This window comes from Bubalus kerabau, chromosome 10 (genome assembly GCF_029407905.1).
Source record: "Bubalus kerabau isolate K-KA32 ecotype Philippines breed swamp buffalo chromosome 10, PCC_UOA_SB_1v2, whole genome shotgun sequence".
NCBI classification, from domain to species: domain Eukaryota; kingdom Metazoa; phylum Chordata; class Mammalia; order Artiodactyla; family Bovidae; genus Bubalus; species Bubalus kerabau.
In genome coordinates this window covers 22844309-22859223 of record NC_073633.1, presented here as the reverse complement: position 1 = coordinate 22859223, position 14915 = coordinate 22844309, and the positions used below count along the sequence as shown (strand labels likewise).

The window sequence follows — 14915 nt, the reverse complement described above, 5'->3', positions numbered from 1 at the left end:
GAGTATAGTTGATTTACAAAGATGTGTTAGTTTCAGGTATATAGCAAAGTGATTCAGTTATACACACACACATAATAAGAAGCCTTTGGAAAAGGCTTTTTTTTCCAGAGCCTTTTCCCTTATAGTGAAAGTGAAAGTTGCTCAGTCGTGTCCGACTCTCTGCAACCCCATGTACTGTAGCCCACCAGGCTCCTCTATCCATGGAATTCTCCAGGCAAGAATACTAGAGTGGGTTGCCATTTCCTTCTCCAGGGGATTTTCCTCACCCAGGGATCCAACCCAGGTCTCCCACATTGCAGGCGGATTCTTTACCATCTGAGCCATCAGGGAAGCGCTTTTTCCTTATAGGTTGCTACCAAATACTGACTATAGTTCCCTGTGCTATACAGTAAGTCCCTATTGTTTATGTTATATACAGCAGTGAGTATATGCTTATCCCTTTCTCCCCTTGGTATCCATGTTTGCTTTCTATTGTCTGTGGGCTTAACAGAAATCATTTTATGATTAGAATGAGAGCATCACAGGGGTGATGTTGAACACACATGTTCACTGATGTTTCTGTTTCTGTTCTGTTGGGAAGAAGGAATTACTCCTAGAGAGACAGCTGACGGGGAGGGCAGAAGGACACTCAACTAGAACGATTAAGTTAAATCAGGTAGGCTTTTGATGTCTAAGGAGAAAGGTACACAGTTTTACACTTGAGTCAACATAATCCTAGAGGCTTCAGGCAGTGGGTGAAAGAGAAGGCTGTTTTCTATTTAGCTGTTACAAGAAAAAGAAGAGTTTTATTAAGCAGTCATTGATAAATACTGGAACCTTGGGATAAGGAAGGGAAAATATGAATTAAAGGAAAACATGAATTAAGCTCTTGCCATGCCGGATGCTTTATGTTTATTATCCTATTGAATCCTTACATAACTCTAAGAGACAGATAAGGAAAAAGTGGAAACAGTGGCATTTTATTTTCTTGGGCTCCAAAATCATGCAGATGGTAAATGCAGCCATGAAATTGAAAGTCACTTGCTCCTTGGAAGAAAAGCTATGACAAACCTAGACAGCATATTAAAAAGCAGAGACATCACTTTGGGGACAAAAGCCCATATAGTCAAAGCTGTGGTTTTTCCAGTAGTCATGTATGGATGTGAGAATAGGACCATAAAGAAGGCTGAGCACTGAAAAGTTGATGCTTTCGAACTGTGGTGCTGGAGAAGAACCTTGAGGGTCCCTTGGACAGCAAGGAGATCAAGTCAGTCAATCCTAAGGAAAATCAACTCTGAATGTTCACTGGAAGGACTGTTGCTGAAGCAGAAGCTCCAGTATTTTGGCCACCTGATGCAAAGAATGGACTCAGTGGAAAAGACCCTGATGCTGGGAAAAATTGAGGTAGAAGAGGAGGAGAAGCAGACAACAGAGGATGAGATAGTTGGATGGCATTACCAACTCAATGGACATGAGTTTGGGCAAACCCCAGGAGATACTGAAGGACAGAGAAGCCTGGTGTGCTGCAGTCCATGGGATTGCAAAGAGTTGGACACAACTTAGTAACTGAACAACAACAAGAGATAGTGGTTCTGGATCTACTCTCTGTCACCACTTGTCCATGAGCAAAGTTGCTTCAGTTATGTTCTTTGCATTCCTATGGACTGTAGCCTGCCAGGCTCTTCTGTCCACGGAATTCTCCAGGCAAGAATATTGGAGTTGGTTGCCATGCCTTCCTCCAGGGGATCTTCCCAACCCAGGGATCAAACCCAGGTCTCATGCACTGCAGGCAGATTCTTTACCATCTGAGCCATCAAGGACTCACAATGTATCTATAATAAGCAAATATTCATTAACTTGATAAATATAAGTTGACAAGGTATCCCTTGTGGCATAGACAGTAAAGAATCTGCTTGTAATGCAGGAGACCCAGGTTTGATCCCTGGGTCAGGAAGATCCTCTGGAGGAGGGCATGGCTCTTCTTATGTTCTTGCCTAGAGAATTCCATGGACAGAGGAGCCTGGTGTGCTACAGTCCATGGGGTTGCAAAGGGATCCTGTACAGTGTCTACAGACACTGTAGAAAAAACCAAAACACCAAAAATACAAGGCAAGTTACAATGTAAGTTCTTAAAAGTTAGTTACTTAAAGAAAATTCTTACTTTGATAAGAGATATCCATCAGAATCTTTAGCAAACATCTATTAGACACATTCTCATTGTCAGAAACATGATAAAGAAGTCCTCCATAAGTATGACTATCCCCCAAATTTTTAGAGGTCTAAGTCTCTAAGTGCAACAACATAGGAAAGAAATAGGAGGTAGAGTAATTCAAGGGAAGATAGCATTAATATTATTTATAGATATCATGATTTTCCACCTAGAAAATTCACATTAAATAATTGAAAGACTTTGAAAATTGTGAAGAGTCTAGCAAAGTATACAGGTATAAAATAAATACATAAAATAAACTGATTTAATACGCACTCTCATGACTAATTGGAAATGTAATGGAAATAAAGATCATATCCCATATTAGCAAAAACTATAAAATTGCCTAGGAATAAACCTATAAAGCATAAGCAAAGTCTAGAAAAAGACATTAAAAAAAGAATATAAAAGGGGCAGATATACTATGTACCTGAATCAAAAAAGTCAATATTGTGAAGACAAATTCTTCTTCAAATTAGTTCATAAGTTTATTGCACTTTCAATTAAAGTCTCAACAGAAGTTTTATAGATTTTGACAAATTGATTTATAAAATGTATGTAGAACAAATGTACAAGAAGACCCAAGAAAATGTAGGAAAACACAAAGCGCTTGGAAGGAGACAGAGAGTTGACCTACAAAAATGTAAAACATGAAATTACAGCAATGGAAAAGATACGGCAGTACAGCAGGAAGAGACAAATAGATCAACAGACCTGAGCTGAGAATTCACAGGTATATCTACAGGTGTTTTAATTTAATAATGGCAGATGTGTCCTTTCAAATTACTGAGGGCAATTTAAACAGCAGTGTTGGGACCACTGTCTATCTATTTGGAAAAAGACAGATCCCAACCTCACACTAAACCCCAAATTAATTCCAGATGGAGTAAACATTTAAATATAAAAAATTAATCTAAAGGTAACAGGAGAAAATATTAGAGAATAGTTTATAATGTTGGAGGTGGACAGGTCTTCCTGTGTAAGACAAAATCCACTGGCCATAAAAAGATGATTGATCGATTTGGCTGAAAATAGACTAAAATTTTCTCCACAGAATAACTGATATCATGACAACATGCTTATGGCAGAAAGCAAAGAACAAAAGAGCCTCTTGATGAAGGTGAAAGAGGACAGTGAAAAAGCTGGCTTAAATATCAACATTCAGAAAACTAAGATCATGGCATCTGGTCCCATCACTTCATGGCAAATGGATGGGAAAACAATGGAAACGGTGACAGACTTTATTTTCTTGGGCTCCAAAATCACTGCAGATGGTGACTGCTGCCATTAAATTAAAAGACGCTTGCTCCTTGGAAGAAAAGCTATGACCAAATAGACAGCATATTAAAAAGCAGAGACATTACTTTGCCAACAAAGGTCCATCTAGTCAAGGCTATGGTTTTTCCAGTAGTCATGTATGGATGTGAGAGTTGTACCATAAAGAAGGCTGAGCGCTAAAGAACTGATGCTTTTGAACTGTGATGTTGGAGAAGACTCTTGACAGTCCCTTGGACAGCAAGGAGATCAAACCAGTCAACCCTAAAGGAAATCAGTCCTGAATATTTATTGGAAAGACTGATGCTGAAGTTGAAGCTCCAATACTTTGGCCACCTGATGAGAAGAGCTGACTCATTAGAAAAGACCCTGGTGCTGGGAGAGATTGAAGACAGGAGAAGGGGACGACAGAGGATGAGATGGTTGGATGGCATCACTGACTTAACCAACATGCGTTTGATCAAGCTCCAGGAGATGGTGAAGGACAGGGAAGCCTGGCGTGCTGCAGCCCTGGGGTTGCAAATAGTTGGACAGGACTTAGTGACCAAACAACAACAACAACAACTGATACCATACACAGAGTTGAAACACAAGATAAAGACTAATAAACATACACGAAGAGAATGGTTATTACTCGTAACATATATGAATTCTTAAAATCAGCAAGAAAACTACAAACAATTCATAGGAAATCCATCAGAGTACAAATAACAAAAACGAGTGGTCAGGGAAATGGAAATTAAAAATATATACTAAAAATTGAGTGTTGTTTGGTCATTAAGTTGTGTCCGACTCTTTGCAAGTTCATGGACTGTAGCCCGCCCATGCTTTTCTGTTCATGAGATTTCCCAAGCAAGAATACTGGAGGGGGTTGCCACTGCCTTTTCCAGGGGATCGTCCTGACCCAGGGATCGAACCCATGTCTCCTGCATTGGCAGGTGGATTCTTTAAGACTGAGTCATCAGGGAAGCCCTAAAAATTAAGTATGTTCATAATATTCAATGTTGGTAAAGATGTAGAGAAAGGGTTCTTTCGTGAACTTTTGGTGGGGTATAACTTAATACAAGTAAATCTGGAGAGGAATATTGCTTTATCTTTCACAGTTTTAAACGTTCATTCTATTTGATCTACAAATTCTATTTCTAGGGGTCTATCCTACAGAAATATTCATGTAATATGAAATGACACATATATTAGGATATCCATGAAAGCATTACATGTTAGAGAAGCTTTCTTCAATTTTCTTCTCCAAAAATTTGCTGTTTTCTTCTAAAACATCTTTTTCAGGTATTTATCTTAGATTTTCATGCTATGGGGTTTTAAAAGGTGTCCATTTATGTTATTTTCAATTATCCATTGATATTAAAGACAAAAGCCGTGGGAAGGCTGTCTGAGAACTCTGTACACATTGGCCAAGCTTGTTAATAGGCCACGTTCTAGGAGATGGGGCACCAGTCCCTAAGCAGCCCCTCTTCTCATTCCAGAATGAATACTGAGGTCTGGGAGCACCAAGTCTCCTGCCCATGCCCTTTTGGATGCCAGGGTATCCAAAATGTGTGTGCTGGCATGCCTGTTCACATAACAGGGTTTTTCACTATTTCCTTGTTTTGCCACCCCATTCTCCCCTCCCACCCTTCATTTACTTGCTGTCTCCCAGATTCACAGGCTCATGGGGCTCTACATGCAGGTCAGCACCCCGCCCCCCATCACAGTTCCCTCTGCTACCTAGGCTGTGACTTCCTCTGCTCTGTTAGTGAACTCTCTTCCACTTACTTTTGAGACTCTGTTCCAGAAATTTGTTAAAATCATGTAATAGATGCCCCCCGCCCCACCCCACCACCCATTTTTTGGATGGTTATAGGTTACACCCTCTCTTATTCCTTTACTATCATTTTGAAAAATCTTGGGAGGAGGGGAAAAAAAACTCATGCACTCAGTCTGTCATCTTGAACCACAATGGAGTATTATTCAGCCATTAAAAAGAATACATTTGAATCAGTTCTAATGAGGTGGATGAAACTGGAGCCTATTATACAGAGTGAAGTAAGCCAGAAAGAAAAACACCAATACAGTATACTAACGCATATATATGGAATTTAGAAAGATGGTAACAATAACCCTGTGTACGAGACAGCAAAAGAGACACTGATGTATAGAACAGTCTTATGGACTCTGTGAGAGAGGGAGAGGGTGGGAAGATTTGGGAGAATGGCATTGAAACATGTAAAATATCATGTATGAAACGAGTTGCCAGTCCAGGTTCGATGCATGATACTGGATGCTTGGGGCTGGTGCACTGGGACGACCCAGAGGGAGGGTATGGGGAGGGAGGAGGGAGGAGGGTTCAGGATGGGGAACACATGTATACCTGTGGCGGATTCATTTTGATATTTGGCAAAACTAATACAGTTATGTAAAGTTTAAAAAAAAAAAAAAGCATTATTTGCAATATTAGAGCTGGAGGTAGTCTAAACATCCCTCAGTAGGAAAATTCTGAAATAAATTAGGTTGCATCTATTGTACGGAATGCTCTTCATTAAAAATATAATGAATTAGCTTTATATGTATTGATAAGAAAAGATATCATGGTATAACATTAAAATATGAAGAAGGCATATATAATATCAATTTTAGAAAATATATATTTATTTGCACTTCCACAGAGGTCTGGAGGGTATATACTAAACTGTTAAGAGTGGTCCTTCATCTCCATCTTTACACTTGAAACCAGTGGATCAAGGGTGAGATTGGCATGGAGAAGGAATTTCATCTTTTTGCCCTATGCCATGTGTATTATTCAAAACTTTTACAATGTATATGAGTAATTCTTTGAGGTTAACTGTCATATAAAGCTGACATAGGTGTCATGCAAAGGTGATGTATCACATTATTTACATACTCTAGTCTTTCCCACGTTGAAAGCTGCTCAACTAATAAATTAAACAAAGATGTGCAAGTTACAGATGATCCATGATACTTGACATTTTTTTGCTGACCCCTACTTTCACTGTTTTAAAACTTTTAAGAAAACATGCTTAAAAGTAAAGATATTGGCAATTTATTTTTAAAAGCTTATAAATCTTCAAAAAAATATCCCTTCTAAGACTCTAAGACAATGTAAGATGTTGGCAGATAGAACATGTCCTGTAGAATCAATTTTTGCTTGGTATGCTTTTATGTCTGATTTCTTAACTGTTACATAATGACATTAGTAAACTGAGCTGGCTGAACTATGCCAAACTTTGATATTTCAGCTAAAATAATTTCACAACATCTTATTAAGGAAGAGGCAAGTAATGTAAAATGTCAATCATTTAAATAAAATTAGATTTAACTTTTTATTTCCAAAGAGCAGGGTTCAGAATAACTCAAGTGGAAAAGGAGACTACATAGCTTACTATAGATACATTGCTTCTAAAGTATTTTTCATGGATAAAACAAAAAAACAAAAAACAAGATCTAGGAATCTGTAATCCACCAGCTAGTTTATATTTTGGACCATGTGAAAAATTCAAATAAACACTGAAAAGTGGAGCTCAATTCTGTAGAACTTCATTGGTTTCCAACCTAAAATAAGACAGATAAACATCCCATCTCCTGAAATCTGTGTGTCATTAAAGGTTATGATTCCTCCAGCTTTGTTCAGAGAAATAGTAAGCATCTTGAGATGCTGAGCTGGCCTGTACTCCCAGCTGCACATGGGCCAGTACCCCTTGCAAGTTACGGCAGGAACAGGGCCAGGAAGCAGGCTTCAGAATCTGAGTCCTACAGGTCCAGTTCTTGATGACCAAACCAACATTAGCCATAAACTCAGTCAGGTTGAATGCACCATCATTTATGTATCAGCCAAAGTTTTTGATATATAAGACTCTTTCTTCTGTGAAGTTTTTTGGTCACACCATGAGGCATACAGAAGCTTAGTTTTCTGATCAGGGATCAAACCCATACCCCCTGCAACAGGAGCATGATATCTTAATCTTAATTTTAATTTTATCTTTATCTTAATCTTAATTTCCCTGGACTGCCAGGGAAATCCCTTTTGTGATGTTTTCAATTTTTTTTAATTGAAATATAGTTGATTTACAACATTATATAAGTTCTAAATGTTCAATAGTGATTCAATATTTTTATGACTATACTCCATATAAGGTTACCATAAAATACTGGCTATATTCCCTGTGTGTACAAGATACCCTTGTTGCTTATTTATTTTATACATAGTAGTTTGTATCTCTTGATCCCTTACCCCATCTTGGCCCTTCCCCTTCCCTCTCTCCACTGGTAACCACTTATTTTTTCCCTATAATTGAGGAAAGTAGGGAAAACCAGTAGGCCATTCAGGTATGACCTAAATCAAATTCCTTATGATTATACAGTGGAAGTGACAAATAAATTCAAGAGATTGGATCTGATAGACAGAGTACCTGAAGAACTATGGACAGAGGTTCGTAACATTATATAGGAGGTGGTGATCAAAACCATCCCCAAGAAAAAGAAATGAAAAAAGGCAAAACAGTTGTCTGAGAAGGCCTTACAATTAGCTGAGAAAAGAACAGAAGCAAAAGGCAAAGGAGAAAAGCAAAGATATATCCATCTGAATGCAGAGTTCCAAAAAACAGCAAGGAGAGATAAGAAAGCCTTCTTAAGCGAACAATGCAAAGAAATAGAAAAAAACAAAAGAATGGGAAAGACTAGAGATCTCCTCAAGAAAACTAGAGATACCAAGGGAACATTTCAAGCAAAGATGGGCACAATAAAGGACAGAAATATTTTGGACCTAATAGAAGCAGAAGATATTAAAAAGAGGTGGCAAGAATACACAGAAGAACTATACAAAAAAGATCTTCATGACCCAGATAACCACGATGGTGTGATCACTCACCTAGAGCTAGACATCCTGGAATGTGAAGTCAGGTGGGCCTGAGGAAACATCCCTACAAACAAGGTAGTGGAGGTGATGGAATTCCAGTTGATCTGTTTCAAATCCTAAAAGATGATGCTTTGATAGTGCTGCACTCAATATGCCAGCAAATTTGGAAAACTCAACAGTGGCCACAGGACTGGAAAAGGTCAATTTCATTGCAATCCCAAAGAAAGGTAATGCCAAAGAATGTTCAAACGACTGCACAATTGCACTCATTTCACAAGCTAGCAAGGTAATGTTCAAAATCCTTCGAGCTAGGCTTTAACAGTACATGAGCCAAGAAATTCCAGATGCATAAGCTGTATTTTTCTAAATACAGGAATCAGAGATCAAATTGCCAGCATCATTGGATCATAGAAAAAGCAAGGTAATTCCAGAAAAACATGTACTTCTGCTTCACTGACTACACTAAAGCCTTTGCCTGTGTGGATCAAACAAGCTGTGGAAAATTCTTAGAGATGGGAATACCAGATCACCTTACTTGCCTCCTGAGAAACCTGTATGCAGGTCAAGAAGCAACAGTTAGAACCAGACATGGTTCAACAGACTGGAACAATGGACTGGTTCAAAAATTGGGAATGGAGTATGTCAAAGCTTTATATTGTCACCCTGCTTATTCAACTTATATGCAGAGTACATCATGTGAAATGCCAAGCTGGATGAAGCTCAAACTGGAATCAAGACTGCCAGGAGAAATATCAATAAGCTCAGATATGAAGACGACACCACACTAATGGCAGAAAGTGACGAGGAACTAAAGAGGCCATCTCTTGATGAAAGTGAAAGAGGAGAGTGAAAAAGCTGGCTTAAAACTCGACATTTAAAAAACAAAGATCATGGGATTTGGTCCCATCACTTCATGGCAAATACATGGGGGAAAATACGGGAAAGAATGACAGACTTTGTTTTCTTGGGCTCCAAAATCACTGCGGATGATGACTGTAACCATGAAATTAAAAGATGCTTGTCCTTAGAAGAAAAGCTATGACAAACCTTGACAGCGTATTAAAAAGCAGAGACATCACTTTGCCAACAAAGGTCTGTCTAGTCAAAGCTATGGTTTTTCCAGTAGTCATGTACAGATGTGAACTGGACCATAAAGAAGGCTGAGCACCGAAGAATTGATGCTTTCAAATTGTGGTGCTGGAGAAGATATTGAGAGTCCCTTGGACAGCAAGGAGATCAGACCAGTCAATCCTAAAGGCAACCAACCCTCAATAATCACTGGAAGGACTGATGCTGAAGCTGAAGCTCTAATTCTTTGGCTACCTGATGCGAAGAGCTGACTCACTAGAAAAGACTCTGATGCTGGGAAAAATTGAAGACAGGAAGAGAAGGGCACGACAAAGGATGAGATGGTTGGATGGCATCACTGATTCAATGGACATGAGTCTAAAAAAACTCTAGGAGATATTGAAGGACAGGGAAGCCTGGCTTGCCGCAGTCCACGGGGTCACAAAGAGTCGGACACTACTTAGCGGCTGAACAACAACAACAACAGCAAAATCTATGACAAAAGAGACAAGAATACACAATGGTGGAAAAGACAGTCTCTTCAAAAAGACAACTGTGTAAAAGAATGAAACTAGAATATTTTCTCACACCATATGCAAAAGTAAACTCAAAATGGATTAAAGACCTTTAAGACCGGGAACCATAAAACTCCTAAAAGAAAACATAGGCAGAACACTTTGACTCAAATGCTAGTAATATTTTTTGAATCTGTCTCCTAAGGCAAAAGAAACAAAAACAATAATAAACAAACGGGACCTAATTAAACATAAAAGCTTTTGCACAGCAAAGAAAACCATCAAGGAAACAAAAAGACAACCGATTAAAAATATTTGCAAATGATATGATCAATAAGGGATTAATATCCAAAGTATATTACTAGCTCATACAACTCAATATTAAGAAAACCAAAAGACCCGATTGAAAAATAGACAGAAGACCTGAATAGACATTTCTCCAAAGTTTTTGAGTTTTAAATTTCACCTTTCACATCGCAATTCAATAATAATTCAATAACTGTAACTTCATCTTTTGTGAAGCAAGCAAAGTAAAGAATGCCCAGTTTTAAAAGTCAGAAGACCATACATGGAAAAACACTTGACGACTAAAGTACTATACATATAGTACAATTACTATTATTAACTCAGCAAACAGCTTAGAATAAGTCATTTAAATATTGTGGGTTTTCAAAAACCCTTTGAAAACGAGGTGATTAAACCCTCTTCTTCAGCACTAATAATGCAGGTCCTTCTGTTTTCATGGAAATCTAGTTTCTATCTCTATCAAGTTTGGAGAGTCAGTCATTTAAAAAATTCCAAGTATTTCACGAGGCATGTCTGATTTTTATTACAAATAACTACAGGCTATTCAGGAAAACAATAGGGCAACTAAAAAAAGCTTGTTAAAGTTGTGCAATTTTTAAAAGCATCTGATCTATTCCTTTCCTCTAAGTTGCCTTCTCTGCAGAACAAATGTATGCAGACAGCCTACTCAATTTTGTGCGTCAAGTCAAATTTTTGTACAAAATACAGTTTACACAGGTAGAAGTCACCAAAAAACAAAACAAAACAAAACATCATTACTCGGAAAATTGTGGAGAACCTTACCATATAACTCTTTGAAAGATGTTTCAATGTTTGAAAATGTGAATTGTGAAATATAATCTTTGAAAAATTCAAAAATAGCTAGACAGACCTGTGCTCTAATAGCTTACACATAATCTCAAACAATTGCATGCAATTTAACTTTTAAAATATACAGACTTCACAGAACAGGAAATTTAGTAGAATAAGTGGAATAGATTAAGAGAACACCTGTGATGAGAAAAAGACCATCCCATCCATTGCGCATTTTAAAAGAATTAATTTTATGGAAGGCAAATTAAATCTCAATAAAAAGGAAAGAAGAAAACAAAAGAGCCTCTTGAGTGATGCAGCTATGTACTAAGTGATGCTTAAGTGCCATAAACACAGCCCCTGTTCATCACCTCTGGAAACTTCTTTCACTCCCATCTGCCCTTCTGTCTCTGCTCTCCCACTCTGCCCATGTGGCATCATGTAACACTGCCATGGGCTGGATTTCTCACACACCCCACTGATCACTGGCCGTAGGAAGTTGTACTTGATTTTCTGAATCACTCTTCCACTGATTCTGGGTACTCACATCCTCCTCTGCCTTCTCTTCATCTTTTTTAGGGAATTACTGTGGCTCAGTTGGCAAAGAATCCACCTGCAATGCAGGAGACCCAGGTTTGATTCCTGGGTCAGGAAGATCTCCTGGAGAAGGGATAGGCTACCCACTCCAGTATTCTTGAGCTTCTCTTGTGGCTCAGCTGGTGAAGAATCCACCTGCAATGCGGGAGACCTGGGTTCGATCCCTGGGTTGGGAAGAAAAAGGCCACCCACTCCAGTATTCTGGCCTGGAGAATTTCATGGACTGTAAGGTCCATGGGGTTGCAGAGAGTCGGAGATGACTGAGCGACTTTCACTTTCACAGAATTTGTTTCCATGAAGCTTGGACATACTGACAAGCTCTCTGAGACAAAATAGATTGAACATTTGTCAACTGCTAACAAGTCCCAGGGGCTCTGTGGGGTCCTGAATATTTGTTATCCTATGGCTTCTCATGAATACTTATAAGAGCAAGATTCTAGATGAAAACACTGGGACTCTGAGAGTAGCTTCCATTCAGACAGCTGGTGGATATTCTCCCAGGTTAACTATTTTAACTTCAGAAGGCACAGCTTAAAAACCACATACTGGTTAGAACTAATTTGATTCAGGGAAAGCACTAAAAACTACACAAGTTCACAAAAAGTGGCATTGTTTGTTGGTGCATTTGAACACAATCACACTTAAAATAATCCCTTGAAGAACGTTTTCCATTCTAGGAACAGAATATTTATGAAGATGTGTTCTTTTAATAGTATGAAAGAAAGAAGAAAAAAAGACTATTTTTTTTGCAAATAAAAATAATGCAACAAACTGCTCAAGGGGGGAACCTAGGCTTATTGCTACTTTGGTGGCTTCTGGGTTTGCCAGAGCAAATGTAACAGTTTTTCCACTTTAATTGGATTTATTTCCGAATCCCATTTGCCATCCCTTCCTCCTCCCAGCAATATAACCAAAGGAAGCTAATTTTAGATGCATTTGCCCCAGTGGAGAAGGACAAGCTGCAGTATCTGGAGGTCTCAGGTTTGGAGTTATCTTCTGGGGTGATCGTGGCATTTGAAATTTGTAAAATTCATGCTCTCTCAGTTGCTGCAGCCAGTGACTACTGCCTGGTGAACCAAAACTGCTTATGGGTATTATTACTTGGTAGATGCTTGGAGACAGACTGCCTGGATTCGAATCCCCACTCTACCTCTTCCTTGCTGCAACTTTGTCAAATTACATAAGTGTCCTGTGCCTGTGTTCTTGTGTATGAAATGGGGAGGGGAAAAGCTCCTATCCTCCGGGGCTTTGAGAGGGTTCAATGAATTAATGCCTGTAAAGCACCAAGAATGTCTGGCAAATAGTCTGTGCTATTTAAATTCCTGTTACACAACTAATTAAAGAATAAAAAAAGTATATTACAAAATTGCTTTCCTTATACTATTTGGTTAACTGATTAGTCCATGTTTGAATTAGAATTGCTAAAAATTAACTTGCAGGACCTGATTTGCTTAGCATAAAATCAGCCAGAAACCCAGAAGGAAGACTCAACAAATATCTCCATTTGTGGGAAGATGGGTTAAAAATGGTCTCCCAGTATTGATGATATTGCCCCAAATGATCATTGAGAGGTTCTGCAGCTGTCGTGAAGACGCACACATACTGTTGCCCCAGCCTGATGAAGCAGAAAGAAGAGGAAAATGGCCTTTGCCTTAGATCCCTGCAGAGTGAGAGTCTGGACAGGATGATCGACTGCCCGGTCCCCCTGAAATTCCAACAGAAAAAGACGGGCGGATCGCCAGGCTTTTCAAAGACCTTCCCTCATTTCAGAGAAACAAAGTAGACCCTTCTCAATTTTGCAACATTATTTCTCTTGGAAGGAACAAAGGCTGGTTTAAACATCTCCTTCTAAGAAAGACCTTCTTACTTTCTCTGTCTCATTTCAAGGGGACACAAGGTGGTACTTTGGCATTCTCCAGGGACACCTTCTAAGTGTCCACGGACCTCTGGACACTGCCGTGTCACCATCCTGGAAGGAATGAAGCATCTGAGAACAACAGATGGTTTCCTCTGGGAAAAAGCCAGGCTTACCCAAATAGTTGTTGCTCTTGTGCATCTCGGTGATGTTGATTTTTGTGGCTCCTTGGGGAATCTCCACAACTCGGTGGTAGCCCAGGCTGGTGAGGGCGTGCTTAAACACACCCGACACGACCTGGCAGCCTGTGTTATCGCCTCCGCACACCCCGCATTTGTCCACAACTTTGTCGGAGCCTAGGTAGTCATCACAGCCAATGCTCTGCAAAGAGGTGCAAAACAAGAGACTCTTGTAGCATATGTCAGGAGAGTCCCAGGGATGAAGGGGACAGGGGACCACTGAGGATCTATTGGTGGGTCTTGAACTGACTGTGTTCCTGCCCCCATCCAGCTCCTGGAGATGAGCAAGTTCCTCCTGCCTTTGACTCAAAAGAATTTTACTAGCACCTACTCTGGGCAAAGAACTTCTTTTCTAGGTATGTGCGAAATGTACATTGTAGCAGCGAGGTGGGGGTCACAGAGAGTAAACTGAAAGTGTTAGTCGCTCAGTCAGTCCAACTCTTTGTGACCCCACGGACTATATCCCACCAGGCTCCTCTGTCCGTGGGACTCTCCAGGCAAGAATACTGGAGTGGGTTGCCATTTCCTTCTCTAGGGGAGCTTCCCAACTCAGGGATCAAACTCGGGTCTCCTGCATTGCAGGCAAATTCTTTACAGTCTGAGCCACTGTAGTAAACAAGTAAGTAAAACAAGCACATCTGGTGGTAGTAAATGATCAAGAGAAAAGAAACACAGGGAAAGTGAACAAGGAGGATGTGGGGGTTGGACATTCATTTACACAGGTTAGACACTGAAGTTGTCCAGGAAACCCATCCCACATTGGAAGATTTGGGGACCATGATAAGCACTGCACCTAAAACTGGGGTCTGTCCGCACATCTTCTGTTCTAAATGACGGACAATAGAAACACTTAGCCAAGAACCCCCCAAAAGTAGTGTTCTCAGGCCCTGTTTCTTAGAAAATTAAATCAAATTGGTTAAGATCTGGATCCCCGCTGGTCTCTGTGTCTCTGAAACATGGAGCAGTAGGACTTCTGATTGGCTCTTCCAAAGCATTTTTCCCAGAGCAGAAAGGTAGAGGAAAGCAACTGACAGAAACATCAGTAAACTGGATAATATGCACCTAAATAACAGGATACTGTCTGTAGAGGCAGTCTCCCATCAGGGTTTAAAGGAAATCTGACCTTCTTGCATTTCCTACCATGAAGAGTCTTCCCATTATCCATCCCAGGATCTTTTTGCTTTATCTTTTCCCTCCCTATTCATGTATC

At 39.6% G+C, this 14915-nt stretch overlaps 1 protein-coding gene across 2 annotated transcripts in view; it reads right to left on the bottom strand.

Annotated features, from left to right (window-relative positions):
* THSD4 (thrombospondin type 1 domain containing 4) overlaps positions 1-14915 on the bottom strand; it is a 669170-nt gene that overhangs the window by 93141 nt on the left and 561114 nt on the right. For both annotated transcript variants that reach the window (XM_055536867.1, XM_055536866.1), the window contains one exon: positions 13643-13847. In XM_055536867.1, coding sequence (XP_055392842.1) covers positions 13643-13847 — 205 coding nt within the window. The remainder of the gene's footprint in view (positions 1-13642; positions 13848-14915) is intronic.